At 43.7% G+C, this 17,439-nt stretch overlaps 1 protein-coding gene across 2 annotated transcripts in view; it reads left to right on the forward strand.

Moving 5' to 3' along the window:
* LOC147014742 (protein bicaudal D homolog 2-like) overlaps nt 1-17,439 on the forward strand; it is a 178,649-nt gene that overhangs the window by 147,552 nt on the left and 13,658 nt on the right. For both annotated transcript variants that reach the window (XM_085852932.1, XM_085852933.1), the window contains exons 4-5: nt 4,313-5,098; nt 7,589-8,497. In XM_085852932.1, the coding sequence (XP_085709058.1) occupies nt 4,313-5,098; nt 7,589-8,497 (1,695 nt within the window). The remainder of the gene's footprint in view (nt 1-4,312; nt 5,099-7,588; nt 8,498-17,439) is intronic.

Raw genomic sequence — 17,439 nt, forward strand, 5'->3', positions numbered from 1 at the left:
AACTTTCAAACCTCGTGCCAGAAACAACACAGGCCGTTCCTTCGCTCTCGTGTGCCCGTACGTGCGTGCCCATACGTGCAAGAATAAAGAAAAAAAAGAATTGTGATGTCAATCGTGATGTCATAGCACCGTGTCCTGTCATTGGTTCAGTAAATAGATGGCCATAACTTGGGAACCACTTGTCCGATTAATATCAAACCTTGAAAAGGCACATCCACAGGGCCCCAGCAATATACCTGGCAAGTTTCAATTAGATCGGATCAGTGGTTGTCGAGAAACAGCGGTCACACACAGACACACAGACACACAGACACACACACAGATTGCTGGAATTATAGATAGATTATAATCACACAGTCTGTTCTGGCCTCCCTTTTCAACATCTACAAATATTTTGGTAATCTTACTGAAGCTTTGTATAACTCTCTCGTGGTGCACCTATTCACCCGCTGAACTCTGAACTGGATTCATCCTTCCACCATTAATGCACCTGTAAAAGGATATGAATCTTGTGCCATCCACCAAACACGACCATTCGGTGGACAATCATGTATCCAATGAGACTGTCAGAAAGATCTCTGGACAATCTAGACCTATGGCTTTGGTGGATCTACCCCAGCTGCGATGGTTTGGGCCCATTAATAATCATCCAGATGTATAGGCAGGTGCTGTACTTTTCACCCAGACATTAACAGACTCGAGGTGATCTCGGGGCCACCATCACACCCATTTAAGGATACCTCGTCTAGCCTTCTGCAGTGTATAGATACAACACTTTGAGGGGTGAAGGAGGGGTAGCAACAGCTTCCCAGGACAGATTTGTTTAGAAGCAGCTCGTGTCTACTACGATGCCATGTAGTAGTAGTAGTCATGTTGGAAAAATGAAAAAACTTTGGACCTCTTTGGAAAAACTTTGGAAACTTGGCACACGGCAAGTACTCATGGGGAATAAGTGTGATTTTTTTTTTTTTGATTATGTCCTTGGTACCTTCATTATGACGTCATAATTGCATATGTAGAATGCTACACCTGATCAGTATGAAATTGTTTGAGGGTCATCAAGGGATAAAATAGTCCAGAAAAAAAAAATTGACGCTATTGGTCGCGTGCTTCAGCAGCCACATTGTTTTGTGTTTTTTTTAAACCTTCAAAAATCCTCTTCTCTGAAGTGGCTGAACAGATCGAGGCGAAACTTTACACGTATGACCGCCTATCCATGAGGAAAAAAAGGTTTACACATAGGATGTCACAGGTCACTTGGTTTGGCAGCCATATTGGATTTACCCTAAAACCTACGAAAAAAATCTTCTTCTCCAGAGCAGCTGGACAGATCGAGGGGAAACGTCACAGAAATGTTCCCCAAGGCATGCGTGTACAAGGTTGTTTAAGAATACTTGAGAAGTCGCATGGTTTGGCAGCCATATTGGACTTGAGAAAAATATTAAATAATGTTTTCTCTGGAACAGCTTAATCAATCAACGTGAAACTTCACAATTGTGATCTCGTGGTGATGGGGAATACATGTTTTAAATTGCAACTTGATCGGATACATGGTCTGGCAGCCATCCTTATTTATTTTTTTGGATGTGGGGGGTTTTTTGTGTTTTTTTTAATAAGGCTCACGTGGCTGTACACAAACGCCACACAAAACTACACAAACAATACACCACACAAAACAAGTCCTGGTGAGGGCCTGCAATCTCTGATTGCTCTTTTTCTTGTTCCAGTATGCAATACAAAAATATGGTATTTTCTTCAGGCAAACCGAATAAAGCGTCTATTGTTTATCAGGCATCCACAGAAAGCAACCATTGGAACAAACACTTCGATAGGAACAAACAATACAGATTGTTGAACAATGATGCGGGCCATAATCGTGGCCAACAGCACATTCCTGTGAGGCTCCACCCTTCCCATATTTATGATCCTTTAACAGCCACTTCAGTTGTTTTATACTGAATGGAAAACTTATAGGGAGGGCATGGCGAGTGTGAATATGCCACTTTTGAAGATGTCTTCGGCTTTCTAAAATGACGGACGTATGATTTTTTTTTTTCAGGTTACAGTTGTGGATGGTGTCAGGCCAGCTGTCCAACCAATGGGTATAGAGTTGACATGTACATACATGCAATTGCTCCATTATATATACAGTGCCTACAGAAAATCTGCACCCCCTTTCGAAATGTTCACCTTTTGTTGCCTTATAGCCTGGAATTAAATTGCGTTAAATCAGACTTTTCCACCTTTATTTACATATCGTAACTCACAACTTCCAAGTGAAAAACAAATTATAAAAATTTCAGAAAATTAATTAAGAATACAAAACTAGAATATCTTGGATGGATAAGTGTCCACACCCCCCCCCCCCTCCCTTATAAGAGCAATTGTAAATTATCTCAGGTGTAACCAATCACCTTCAAAATCACACACCAGGTTAATTGGCCTCCACCTGTGTTAAATTGTCATGATTCTGATTATTTCAGAATAAATCAGCTGTTCCTGTAAGTTTCCTCTCCTGGGTAATACATTTCACAGCAAAGACTCAACCATGAGTCCCAAGGAGCTTTCAAAAGACCTCCAGGACAACGTTTTAGAAAGGCACAGATCAGGGGATGGGAATAAAAATATTTCAAAAGCCTTGAATATCCCTTGGAGCACAGTCAAGACAATCATTAAGAAGTGGAAGGCATATGGTTCCCATCGTGTGCTGCCTTTTTGGCTGCTGGTTGCATCATTGGTTGGGGCGCGGCTATGCCGCTGATGCAGTGGCCCCATTACCAGTACACTGGTGCTCATTTTTCTGACCTTGGCAGGATGACAGGTGAGTCATACCCCTGGTGTTAAATCAGCAGCCAACGGGGCTTGAACTCAGGACCTTAGGATCCCAAGCCACCCCCCTAACCGCTAAGCCAACACCAGGCTAGGCATATGGAACCATCAAGACACTGCCTAGATCAGGCTATCCCTCCAAACTTGATGACCAAGCAAGGAGGAGACTGATCAGAAAGGCCATCAAGAGGCCAATGGCAACTTTGAAAGAGCTACAGGCCTTTATGGCAAAGACTAGTCACTGTGTGCATGTGACAGCAATATCCCAAACACTCTACATGTCTGGCCTGCATGGGAGGGTGGCAAGAAGGAAGCCATTACTCAAAAAAGCCCACCTTGAGTCCCATTTGAGGTATGCAAAAAAAATACTCTGGAGATTCTGAAGTTATGTGGCAAAAAGTTTTGTGTTCTGTTGTAAGCAAGATGGAACTTTTTGGCCTAAATGCAAACTCAACACAGCACATCACCCAAAGAACACCATCCCTACTGTGAAGCATGGTTATGGCAGCATCATATTATGGGGATGTTTCTCATCAGTAGGGACTGGAGCACTTGTCAGGATAGAAGGGAAAGGAATGGAAGGAGCAAAGTACCGAAAAATCCTAGAGGAAAACCTGCTGCCCTCTGCAAGAAAGCTGAAATTGGGATGGAAGTTCAACTTTCAGCATGACAACGACCCGAAGCACACAGCCAAAGCTACACTGGAGTGGCTAAGGAACAAAAAGATGAATGCCCTTGAGTAGTTCAGTCAGAGCCCCGACCTCAATCCAATCGAAAATCTGTGGCACGACTTGAAGATTGCTGTCCATCAACTCTCCCCACACAACTTGACTGAACTTGAACAGTAGAGTTTTGTGCAGAAGAATTGGCAAATATTGCCCAATCAAGGTGTGCAAAGTTGCTAGAGATCTATCCCAACAGACCCACACCTGTAATTGCTGTTCAAGGTGCTTCCACCAACTATTAACTCAGTGGGTGGACACTTATCCAACCAAGATATTCTAGTTTTGTTTGATTAATTTCCTGAATTTCTATTTAATTCACTGAAATTTGTGGAATTTGTTTTTTCACTTGGAAGTTGTGGGTTATGGTGTGTAAATTAAGGTGGAAAAAAAAAAAATCTGATTTAATGTCATTTATTTCTCGGCGAAAAGGCAACAAAAGGTGAAAAATTTGAAAGGGGGTGCAGACTTTCTTTCGGCACTGCAGATTTGGTAATGTGTGCTTGAACCTGTGAAAGTGTCCAATCATTGATATTATCAATGACAACCTGATCTCCGTTATGTCAAGTATGGAGGAGATGTTGTTGCAGCTCATGCGTATTGCTTGGCAAGGCAATGATTTTGGTGTGAGTTGACCTGAACTGTTAAAGCCTATTAAATTAGAACACAATTTTGGAAGTTTAGGCCAGATTCTTGTTGATTTTAGGGATAAGGATAAAACAAAACAAAAAAACTCAGTGCTTGTGTGTTGTTGTGAACAGGTGGAATATGAGACACTCAAGCTGGATACAAGACGGTTGGCTGAGGAGACGGAGGTGCTGCAGGCACAGCTTGAAGAGGCCGAAAGGTTGGAGAAAATCAGTGCACGGCAATTGGCAGAAGCACTGGAGGCTGTTGCAGCTGAGCGTGAGCAGAAGAACAGCTTGCGCGCCGATTTGTCTCGGTATGTTGCAATGCATGAAGCTTCACTCGGCAGTCAGCACACTGCTCTAATGCTCACAGAATTGTCTCCGCTCGGGGTGCACGCGACAACTGTGGAACGTCCTGGATGTGAGGAAGTGAAGCCCATCAATGGTTACCTTGAAGGATCCATGGAAGTGGAAGATGAGACCCTCGATGGCGATATTATTGGCAACGATATCGGTCTTCCTTCAAGTTCGACTCGGAATTGCTATCGAACGGACAACGGTTCCGAGACAAATGGCAAATTTGTCGAGGCACAAAGTGATGATCTTGGCTTTGAAGTTCATCTCCGTAACGTCGTCAATGGGGATGCTGCTGTAAATGGTCACAGCAAAGTGTCTGACATGACTAACCTGAGAAATTGCTGTGATCATGGAGATGCCTCAATGGAAGTAGGTGATGCTGGAGCAGAAATGCAGAATCATGACATATCTGATACTTCTGATGGTAGCTTAAAGAACGGACTCAGTGTTTCTGGATTCATCTACGGCCAAGGGTCTCAACCAGTTCCTGACATGGTGGCAGACCTGCTAAGCGAATTGAACGGAGGTACATTCCAAAAGATGAAGCAGGACCTCTCGAAGGTAATATTTTTTTTGATATCTTGCATTTTAAGTTGTTCAAAATATCATCTTGAAAATGGGGACAAATTGATAACATTCATTTAAGTTAAAATCTCCTTGAAATGAGCGTTGGGTCGTCGCATCTCGCATGAGAACCCTTCACTGTTGCAGGACCAGGAACCACGTGCCACACCGGATATTGCTGCACGCATCCTGACAAACAGGAAGTGTCTGCTAAATATCATCCTGTGTGTGGTCCACACAAGCAGATTTAGAGAGCCAGTTACAATAACGACAATAAAAAAAACATTGCCTGTTCTGCCTATGCTCAATGAAAAAGCAGAAGCTGCTGACTGTCAGGTTGCAGTTGCACATGTCCAGAAGAGTATTATAGCTTTTTATTATGCCTCCGCTGACGAACTCACTGGAAGCATTATGTTTGCGGGTTGTCCGTCCGTCCGTACATACTGCACGTACGTCCGTCTATGCTAGTTTTCGGGGGTTTTTTTCTGCAACCGTTCTTCTGATTGCCATGAGATTTTCACCATCGGTGTGGCGACTCAGGTGGATTGTTTTAATGATAATTATGATGTCATAGGTCACGTGGTATGGCAGCCATGTTGGAAAAAAGGGAATAACTTTGGACCTCTGCATCTCCGAAACAGCTCCATGGGGAATTTTTTAAAAATTTGCCACATGTCAAGTCGTCCCCAATGGGAAACAAGTGTGATGTTTTATTTTTTTTTGATGATGATGTCATAATTGCATACGTCGAACACTTCATCCGATCAGTATGAAAAATGTTGAGGGTCATCTAGGGTTAAATTGTATGGGGGGAAAATAATGATGACGTCATCTGGCATGTAGTTCAGCAGCCATAATGTTTTTCACATAAAAACCTTCAAAAATCTTCTCTGAAGCGGCCGCAGATCGAGGCGAAACGTTACAGGTATGATCGCATATCCATGAGGAGCAAAAAGTTCTCCACCTATGACATCACAGGTCACATAGTTTTGGCAGCGATGATTTCTTTTTTGAAGAATAAACCTTTAAAAATCTTCTTCTGCAGAATGGCTTAACAGATCGAGGGGAAACTTCACCCGCATGCTCCCCAAGCATCGGAGATACCAGGTGGTTCACGAATAATTAATAAGTCACATGGTCTGGCAGCCATATTGGATTGAATTAAAATTAAAAAATAAATTTTTCTCTTGAACCGCTTCATCAATCGACATGAAACCTCACAGTTATGATCTAGTGATAATGGGGGACGTATGTTTTAAATTTCAAACTGATTGGACGCATGTTCTGGCAGCCAGAATTATTTAATATACTTTGAATCTGGGTTCCGGGATTGAAATCAAACTTGGTTCCAGTATGTATAATGCTGTGATCATGCGGGTGGAGGCATACCTTGCGACGTCGAAGAGTGCCTGTCTACTTTAAATTGCAATGTCAGGTGCTTTTATTCCTTACTTTTCTGAATAATTTCACAAATTGTTATTTGCAAATATCAAGAAGATACCTTTACCTTCAATACATTTAAACCATTGGACAAATACTAACTCCCAAGGTGACAAAATTCCAGTTTTGAATTGTTTTAATGGAGATGTATGAAAGAATAATATTATTTGGTGAATTTATGTTCGGAAAATAGAGCATCAAAATGTCCAGGAGATTCCACAAAAGACAAACGGCACTGCAAACACCAAATTTATTCACATTGATACATGTGGCTCACAAACTGGAGAACTAGACTTCTCCATTTAATGCATACTAGCATATAAAACCCATCGCTTCGGTGACAGGAATACCAAGGGGATGGAAGGCTCTCGAGTCTTTCCGCATCTTTGCCCTTGGAACCCCATGGTTTATGAATGTTTCGGTGCAGGGAATGGTTTCAAATGAGGCGATGTTGGCTAATGTGTAATGAAGTGGATGCCAGGGAATGATGCGAAGTGTAAGAGATAGAGAGATGGAGGTGAAAGGAAAATAAAGAAATGGGGGAATAGAAAAGGGGGGGGGTGGTTGGGGGGAAGGGAGCAAAGTTCTATCTTTTCACATGTGCGATGCATATTTGTCACATAAATACGTTTTACCTAACTTCAAAACAGAATACTAAGGGAACAACTGATTAATAGCTTGTGTTTGTGTTTTTACCTGCACGGGGGTGCACGAAGTCCATCCCCCGCTCAAAACTGTCAAAATGTATACACAGTATGTAAAAACCTATTCATGAAATCAGATTGATCAATTGTTTTTAATTTTGTAACAATGCTCACATGTCCTATTGTAACTATGCGGTACTCTGCTTTTGGGTATCTTTAATATTTACTCAGATGAATCCATTAAGGTGTTCATGGAGAATGTACGTCTTCAGACGGTGAAAAATTGTTCATATCATAATTGACCGACAAATGATTTGAACTGCTGTTCCAAGATTACATTAGTTTAAATGAAAAATGTGGTGAAAATTGAAACTTACACATTACATGGTTTTGATTTCTGCAGTTGCAGGAGGAAAGAGATGCTCTGCTGTCCAAGCTGGAAGGAGCAGAAGATGAGCTCACATCCACGAGAGCCACTCTTAGTGACAAGCAGCAGATATTGAATAAGCTCATTGAGCAGCTGAAACCTCTTGGCTTTTTGTTGGCCAGCAAGTGGTGTTCTGCGGTGGGGAGTGCCATCAGAAGTGATGGTGATGGATTGGCACTCAGTGTTGATGGGGAAGAGGTGCCTCAAGCACATGTCAAGGCATTAGTTGCGGCTGTATTTGAGCTACGAGCATTAGGGAAGGGTGAAGGAAAGGAGTGTTCAGTACAGGCTGGAGACATTTGGGAACAGGAAAAGGAAGAAGAGCCCAGTGAGGATGCTGTTGAGCAGTTGGCTCAACTTAAGGATGACAATGAGAAGCAGCGCAAGGTTATCGAGAGGCTTGAGGATGATCTCAAGAAGTCTCAGGAAGCCACATCGGGGAGTCAAGAGGCACTGGCAACAGCACGTGAGCAACTAGTCGGTTTCACAGAGGAGCTTGCCGCTCTCTCAAGACATCTCTGTATGAATGACATTGATGCCCCAAACCTTGAAAACCACAGTGATGCAATACCTCGGCCAGTGCTGGCATGCACGGATGCATCGCTACCGGCGAGCGTGGTGGACCTTCGTGCAGAACCACTTGGTGTTTCCGCTTTGATGACCATCGTCAGAGAACAGATGCGACACCTAAAAGAGGCTACAGAACGAGCGGCAGCAGTAGCGGCAGCAGCGAAACGGCATAGTGAGGTGACTGGGAGGAGTGATGAAATTGCGGAGCGTGAGCGTGAAGGACTCGCTGAAGAGGTGCTGAAGCTTCGATCACTGCTGAGCACAAAGCGTGAGCAGATCGCCACACTTCGCACAGTCCTCAAGGCGAACAAGCAGGTATTGATTTCCAAAATTGCCTTTTCATGAATAACGTTCTTTTTCTACTCTTCATCTTGACTTTCTGCCAAGCACATGATGGTACATATCGTCAATCCCTTTATTGCCTCATTTGATGAAGACCCCTTTCTCGTGAAAAAAATAATCAAACAGAAGACCATTGTGTAACAGTATCATTGTCAGATTCCCTGTTTTATGATTGAGATTGGACAATTAGCACTCTCTACAGTATGTGGGGGTACTGCTCAACATGAAGGGCAAAGTGGTCTTTTTGTGCATTTTGTTTCCTTGTACTTGGTGGTCCTTATTGGTTTTTTTGAATTTTTTTTTTTTTGCAGTTTATTGACAATTGCGTGTGAGTATTTGGAATTGTGAAGAGAAGCTAAAAATATGGAGTTGTGTTGCTTCAAGTCCAAACATTGTTCATTGCCACAGATCATCATTTCATCTGTATTTTCCAGTCCTCCTGCCCTGCCCACCGTTACCCCACGCACAGGAAGCGAAAAGTGGGGTTAAGCAATTGGTTCATGTCCGTCTATCTGATCAGTTTATGATCGAGGAACAACTTGTTTAAATGGAACGTTATATTTTGAACACGAATCGGAACATCAATAGAAAGACAAGTTTCTCGTTTTATCGTACTTTGGCTCTGAATTTGTCCCAATTGTACATGCGCAGAGAGGATTGAAATCATATTATTACTCTGTCTGCCTGTCTGGCAGTCAAACTAACAACAGGCAGGAAGAACTAATGGTAACGTGTTAGACAGGGTGATGTAATAGACTCTGGGTAAAATGGCGATAAAACCCGGAATTAATTTATTGATACGCTTTTAAATCTTTATTCGTTCCCGTTGGACTTAGTCTGAAATGGAGGATTGTTGATTTGGTCTCGATTTTCGTGTGCCTGCGTGCGTCCACAACCGTATCTCAGGCATGTATAAGGACACCGTGAGGACAGCAACGCTTAATTTTAGCGAAGATCCGATTCCGGATCCGGATCTGAGAATTTTTTTTCAGTGATTTTTCACCATTGAGGGATCGGGCCAAGAACGATATATCGCAAAATATCTCAAGATGTTATGGATGGATTCACACAAAACTTGGTGGACAGGCTCGGTGTGCGGCAAGGATAAATCGATTAAATTTTGGTGAAGATCCGAATCCGGGTCTGACAATTTTAAAGTGATTCTTCACTATTGAGAGATATGGCCAAAAATGATATATAGCACGATATCCATAGGACTTCCGGTTCCAGGTTTGGAGCGTCGAGAGGTCTCCTTAGGAGCTCTCTGCTGGCGATCTCAAAGATAAGTTTCCGGTCGTTATTTGTCCCGTTTTAACTGTTTAGTTTTCTCACCTACATGTTACTGTGTGTTCCTAGTTCGGTTTTGTTTCAAAAATCGTGCTATTTTGTGAGTTTTTGGCGACGTTGTCTTACCGGGTGTTTGAGGCCTGGGCTTGAGGCTTGAGGCCGAGGCTGAGGCCTACCGGTTCCCCTCGGTGTACGATCGTTTTATTTGTTTTTTCTCCCCATTACCTTCAATTTCTATCTTCCCCACTTTCCTAACGTCCCCCATTTCTCCGAACTTATCTCTCTATTACTTATCTTAAAAAAAAATAAAAAACCGCCACCTTTCTCTTGATTCTGCTTCTTCTTCTTCTTCTTCTTCTTCTTCTTCTTCTTCTTCTTCTTCTTTTTCTTCTTCTTCTTCTTCTTCTTCTTCTTCTTCTTCTTCTTCTTCTTCTTCTTCTTCTTCTTCTTCTTCTTCTTCTTCTTCTTCTTCTTCTTCTTCAATGCCTCTTCTTCTTCCTCTTATTCTTCCTCCTCTTCTTCTTCCTCGATTTTTTTTTTTCTGCAACACTTCCATGAACTAATCTGTTGAAAACTCTCTCAAACATTCATAATAATAACAAAAACGATATCTTATAATGCTTCATCTTCCTCTCTCAAACATGTGGTACTCTTTACTGCATCAGAATGCACTACTCTTCTGCTATTTTAACAGACTGCTCTCATTTCGACCTTTCCTTCATACCTTGCCGAAAAAATCCAACTGTTACAGCGTTTCTTCTCTCCATTCCCTGAATTTGCCTTTATTGCATCCATCAAGAAATGTGTTTAATCATATCTCTGACCTAAAACTTTTAAAAACCCCAGTTTGTTATGAATGTTCGCTTTCCATCAACCATTCTTTTTTTCCAACTTCAGTGCCAACTCACCCCTCTCACCCCTCACTCTCAAAGCAACCATCCCACTCTTCTCCCTCCAAGCCTCCCTCTCACCTCTTTCAAAAATTCCCCCCTCACCATTGTCCCACCTTTCATCCCCCTCACTCATCCTTCTCAAACTTGCCCCCCTCTCATCCACAAAGCTGCCTCCTTCCACTGCCCTCTCACCTCCATCTCTTCACTCCACCTCCTCAAATCCTCAACTGCCTTCTTCCCCCTCTCTTGTCCCCCCATCCCCCAGCACCACAGAGCCTTTTCTCCTCCTCATCCGGCCCCCTCCCGTAGCTATTCTGCAATCCCCCACACTTTCAACAACCCTCCTTACCTCCCCTTCTTGTCCCTTGTCCTACCCTGTCCCCCCCCACTCACCCTCTGCACCCAAAGCCTCCTCCCCTACGTCTTCATTAAAAGTGTGGACCTCAAATATCCGGGGCCTTCGCTCAAACCTTTCAGATCTTTCCATATAGGTTGCCACTGACAAACCAGACATAATCTGCCTAACAGAAACTCTCCTCCCCCAAGACGTGTCTGACTCCCAAGTATCTCTCCCTGGTTACTCCCTCCTCCGGTATGACAGACACGAGCCTCGTCCTGGTGGAGGAGTTGCTCTCTTCATCAAAGACTCGATTCCTCACTCTCCATGCCCTGCTCTCACTCCCCCACACCACCAGGAATACCTCTGGCTATGGCTTCCCCTCCACTCCCACCTCATGTTTATATGTCTACTGTACCGTCCACCGAACAGTGATGACTCCATCTCCACCTCACTATCCGAAAACATGGACCATCTTCTATCTTCTCATCCAAACTCTCTCTTCCTCTTATGTGGCGACTTCAATTGTCATCACGCCAGTTGGCTAGGTGTGGGTACCTCTCTCACCTGTCATGGCACCTCAGCAAAAGCTTTCTGCGACTTATTGGGACTGATTCAATCAGTCAACTTCCCAACCCGGATCTCAACCAATGGTACTCCATTTCTTCTGGATCTGATTTTGACAAATTTCCCTGACAATATCTGCTGCTCTTCCGCCGATCCAATCGGTTTTTCTGACCACGTCCTTGTCAAAGTGGACATCTCTCTGGCTGTAATCAGAGAACCACCTCACCGCGGTCGAGTCTGGCATTTCACTCAAGCCGACTGGCAGGGTCTCCAAGCAGCCATCAAACTTATAGTCTGGTCCTCTATCGCTACTTTCTCAAACATCAACTCATCCTGGGAATTCTTTCAAAGAAACTTGCTCTCCCTCATGCACAGATTTATCCCCTCTCGTCTTCAGTTGTCCTACTCTTCCTCCCGCCCTTGGTTTACTGAAGCTTGTGGCGAGGCAGTTGTCCTGAAACAACTTGCCTTTGCCTCATGGAAAGCAAACCCAACTGAGGGAAATCTCAGTTCTTTCCATAAAGCTCGGAACAAGTGTGTATCTACCCTCAGGAGAGCCAGAAAACAACATCTTTCTCATCTCAAGTCTGAACTCTCAAACCTCTCTCCTTCCTAAAAATCCTGGTGGCGTCTAATAAAATCTGTTTCTGGTGTATGTTCCCCCTCCATCCCCTCCCTTACCTCAAATGGCAGCACTGCTGATACCGCACGTGAAAAAGCTGAATGCCTAAACTCGGTGTTTGCAGCTAAATCTTGTGTCAAAAACCCATAACTTTCTCCACCCACCTTACCCAGTCGCACCCAACTGTTCCTGGAATCTGTGTCCTTTTCTCCTGACATGGTGGAGAGCTTGCTGTCAAACCTCAACTCAGATTCTGCAACCGGTCCAGACTGCATCAGCCCACGTGTCCTCAAAGCCTTTTCCTCTGCTCTTGCTCATCCTCTCTCTGTTCTATTCACCCTCTCATTGGCTCAAGGTCATATGCCATCTGCTTGGAAATCTGCAAACATCACTGCCCTGCGTAAAAAAAGTGCAAAAACAGATCCCTGCAACTACAGACCAATCAGCCTTCTCCCAATCATCAGCAAGTTTATGGAATCCATCATCGCTTCAGACATGAAATCCTTCCTCTTCTCCAATGGCTTGATTTCCGATGATCAGTTTGGTTTCAGACCAGGTCACTCTACCCTGGATATGCTGCTTCTGCACTCCCAACAATGGATGGATGGAGGTCCTCAATGCCAGACAGGAAATCTGAGCCGTATCCCTGGACATATCACGTGCTTTTGACACAGTCTGGCACCCTGCCCTACTCACCAAACTCTCTTCCCTTGGTATCCAAGGCCATCTCCACTCATGGCTCGCAGACTTCCTCTCCTGTCACAGTCAACGTGTGGCCCTAAATGGAGTTCTTTCATCACCCCTTCCTGTCCAGGCTGAAGTTCCTCAAGGTAGCGTTCTGGGCCCTGTTCTTTTTCTGGTTTTCATCAATGATCTGTCCGACTCTCTGGAAAATCCTCTATATCTCTTTGCTGATGACTCCACCCTCTGCCGTACCATCGGTCATCCCTCAGACCGGCAAGCAGCAGCTTCTTCGCTCACTGCTGATCTGGATAAAATCACAAACTGGTCCAACAAGTGGAACATGTCTTTCAATCCAGACAAATCTCACACTCTCACTGTCTCTTTGAAAGGACCGTTTAGAAAACCCACCATCCACTTTCTCAACAATCCTCTGGAAGAAGTCCTTTCTTTCAAGCTTCTGGGTCTCACTATCTGCCATGACCTTTCCTGGGAAAGCCACATTTCAAACCTCGCCTCCAAAGCCAGTCGCCTACTGGGAATCGTCTGTCGTGCAAAGTCCTTCCTCGGCCCACCTGAGCCCCTGACCACTTACAAAGCTTTTGTCTGCAGCCTGATGGAGTACTGCTCTCCTTTCTGGGCTGGTGCTCCTGCCTCCCACCTTTCTCGGCTTCACGCTGTAGAAACCAGGGCATTTCGGATCATCGGCATCTCCCGCAATGAGGCTGAGTCTTTGGGCCTCTCACTCAATCACCGCAGGTTGGTCGGTGGTCTTTGTCTTCTACCGTCTCCTCTCCAGCCTTGCCCCCCCCTGCTCTCTCTGTGATTTGTCCCCTCCACATTTCCTCAGGGCGCTCAAGGTCAGCCAACAACCCCCTTCTGGTAAACCTACCAAAATCACGAATCACTGCTCACCTTCACTCTTTCATTCCTCTTTTTTTCCCGCCTTTGGAATAAACTTCCTCACTCTATTCATTCCCATTCTTCCCTCCAGGCTTTTAAAACAGCTGTTCACCACCACCTCTTATCATCCCCCATCCAAATCCTCGATCTTTTCTACCCCCGATAATCCACCCAAGCCCACTTCCTTAAAATTCCCTGCTTTCCTTCCTGAAAGTTTCTGTAATGTCCATCTTCTATTCCCCATGCTCCCCGTCCCATCCCTCTCCCTTCCACAGATCTAATGTGTCTGTTCCCCACTGTTTTGTCCCTCCCATTCCCACCCCTCTTGTCTCATGCCCCCCCCCCCTGATGTGTGTTGTGTGTTGGCTCTTACACGAGCCTCGACAAGGTATACAAAAACAACAAACAAACAAAAAAATCTCAAAAGATTACTGATGAATTCGGACGAAACATGGTGGACCGGTCGGGTGTGTGACAAGGATGAATCGATTCAATTTTGGTGAAGATCCGAATCTGGATCCAGACACGATAATTATTTTATTTTTAAATTATTCTTCATCATTGAGAGATGGGGCTAAAAACGATATACACCACGATATCTCAAAAAGTTGTCGACAGATTCGGATTAAACTTGGTGGACAGGTTGGGTGTGTGAAATGGACTGGTTGATTCGGTTTTTGTGAAAATGTTGTACAGTGTGTGGGTGGTGTACATTCCTAGTGTGGTACAGGGTGTGGGTAGTGTACATTCCTAGTGTGGTACAGGGTGTGGGTAGTGTACATTCCTAGTGTGGTACAGGGTGTGGGTAGTGTACATTCCTAGTGTGGTACAGGGTGTGGGTAGTGTACATTCCGAGTGTGGTACATTGTGTGGGTAGTGTACATTCCGAGTGTGGTACATTGTGTGCGTCGTGTACATTCCGAGTGTGGTACATTGTGTGCGTAGTGTACATTCCGAGTGTGGTACATTGTGTGGGTAGTGTACATTCCGAGTGTGGTACATTGTGTGCGTAGTGTACATTCCGAGTGTGGTACATTGTGTGGGTAGTGTACATTCCGAGTGTGGTACATTGTGTGGGTAGTGTACATTCCGAGTGTGGTGCAGTGTTTGGGTGGTGTACATTCCGAGTGTGGTACATTGTGTGGGTAGTGTACATTCCGAGTGTGGTACATTGTGTGGGTAGTGTACATTCCGAGTGTGGTACAGTGTTTGGGTGGTGTACATTCCGAGTGTGGTACAGTGTTTGGGTGGTGTACATTCCGAGTGTGGTACATTGTGTGGGTCGTGTACATTCCGAGTGTGGTACAGTGTCTGGGTAGTGTACATTCCGAGTGTGGTACAGTGTTTTTGTGGTGTACATTCCGAGTGTGGTACAGTGTCTGGGTAGTGTACATTCCGAGTGTTGTCGAGAACGGAAGAAGTGACCAATGTCAAATTACACCACGTGATTCAGGAGGGTGATGGCTAGTGCTGATTAGATTTTGGTCAAAATCGGTCAAAGGTCAAGGTCACAGTGAGGTCAAACATCCAAAAAAAAGTTATAACTCGAGAACGGAAGAAGCTACCAATGTCAAATTAGACCACGTCATTCAGGAGGGTGATGGCTCGCGCTGATTAGATTTTGGTCAAAATCAGTCAAAGGTCAAGGTCACAGTGAGGTCAAACATCAAAAAAAAATATAACTCATGAATGGAAGAAGCTACCAATGTCAAATTACACCACGTGATTCAGGAGGGTGATGGCTAGCACTGATTAGATTTTGGTCAAAATCAGTCAAAGGTCAAGGTCACAGTGAGGTCAAACATCAAAAAAAAATATAACTCATGAATGGAAGAAGCTACCAATGTCAACTTACACCACGTGATTCAGGAGGGTGATGGCTCGCGCTGATTAGATTTTGGTCAAAATCAGTCAAAGGTCAAGGTCACAGTGAGGTCAAACATCAAAAAAAAATTATAACTCACGAACAGAAGAAGCTACCAATGTCAAATTACACCACGTGATTCAGGAGGGTGATGGCTAGCACTGATTAGATTTTGGTCAAATTCGGTCAAAGGTCAAGGTCACAGTGAGCTGAAACATTCGATTTATGATGGTTTAGTACAGAATCATCGGAGAAACTTCTTGTTTACGTCGCTACCTTCTCTAGAGACAGCTTTTATTCGAAAAGGTCAGAGGTCAAGTTGACGATTTCGTAAGTATCAGTCTATGACTACTTGTTTGTTTGTTTGTGTGTTTGTTTGTAGGCACGATAACTCGAGAACGGAAGAAGCTACCAATGTCAAATTACACCACGTGATTCAGGAGGGTGATGTCTAGCGCTGATTCGATTTTGGTCAAAATCGGTCAAAGGTCAAGGTCACAGTGAGGTCAAACATCCAAAAAAATTATAACTCGAGAATGGAAGAAGCTACCAATGTCAGATTACACCACGTGATTCAGGAGCGTGATGGCTAGCGCTGATTACATGTTGGTCAAAATCGGTCAAAGGTCAAGGTCACAGTGAGGTCAAACATAATTCCGTAAATTCATGTGGAGAAATGGAGTATTTTTGTTCCTGCCGACGTTACGAGTTCGTTTTAACTTCAATTTTAATTTTGTCTTCGGTTTTTGTAATCGCTTAGGACGCTTAACACTGGGTTGTCGAAATTCTGGTAAAAATCGGATGTTTTGGAGACGTTTTAAGATTGTATAAAAATTATTTCACTCGCCGCGTCACGGCTCGTCATGTGGTGCAGCGCGCTCGAGCAGACGCGTCGTTGAGTCATGTAAAGGTTTTGCGTGTGCGCGCTGACAGTGTTTTCGATAAAGATGGTGTTTAAAAGTCATTTTTTTATCCCAATAAAGGTTATCGTCGCATGCCTGACTCGCTAAGCCGTCGGATTATGTCAAGATTGTTGGTGGATGGCCGAATATTACGGTTTGTGACTTTGATAAAATAATATTAAAAAATTGCGTGGAGAAATGGAGATTTTTGCTTCGGTCGACGTTACGATTTTTGATGGTTTGGTACAGAATCATCGTAGAAACTTCTGGTTTGCATCGCGACCTTCTCGAGAGACAGCTTTTATTAGACAAGATCAGAGGTCAAGTTGAGGATTTCATAAGTACCAGTCTATGACTGCTTGTTACTTACGAAATCGAAAGATTTCGTAAGTATATTGATGACTTCCGTCCTCTGTTTGTGTTTGTTACTTACGAAATCTAAAGATTTCGTAAGTATGTTGATCAGTTCCGTTTCTGTTTGTTTGTTTGTTTGTATGTTTGTTTGTGTATTTGTTACTTACGAAATCTAAAGATTTCGTAAGTATATTGATGACTTCCGTTTCTGTTTGTTTGTTTGTTATCTTGCCAAAACGAAGTTTTTGCAAGATATGTTGGTCAGCTTGTATGTTTTTTTTATTTTTATTTTTTTGTTTGTCTGTAATCATGTATAAAAAATTCTGCAGAGCACAGTTATCATTGGAAATTTTTGTAACTTCGCATATCAGAGGCCTATAGAGGTCCCTTTCAGTGCACAAAATTTTGAAGGTCAAGGTCAAAGTTCAAGGTCACTTTGTCGCAAATCAGGGGAGTTGACAAAACCCTTATTTTTTGAGTAATTTTGATCGGACCGTCTTCAAAC

This window comes from Eptatretus burgeri, chromosome 13, assembly GCF_056783735.1.
Source record: "Eptatretus burgeri isolate ZD-2024b chromosome 13, Ebu_testis_v1, whole genome shotgun sequence".
NCBI lineage: Eukaryota > Metazoa > Chordata > Myxini > Myxiniformes > Myxinidae > Eptatretus > Eptatretus burgeri.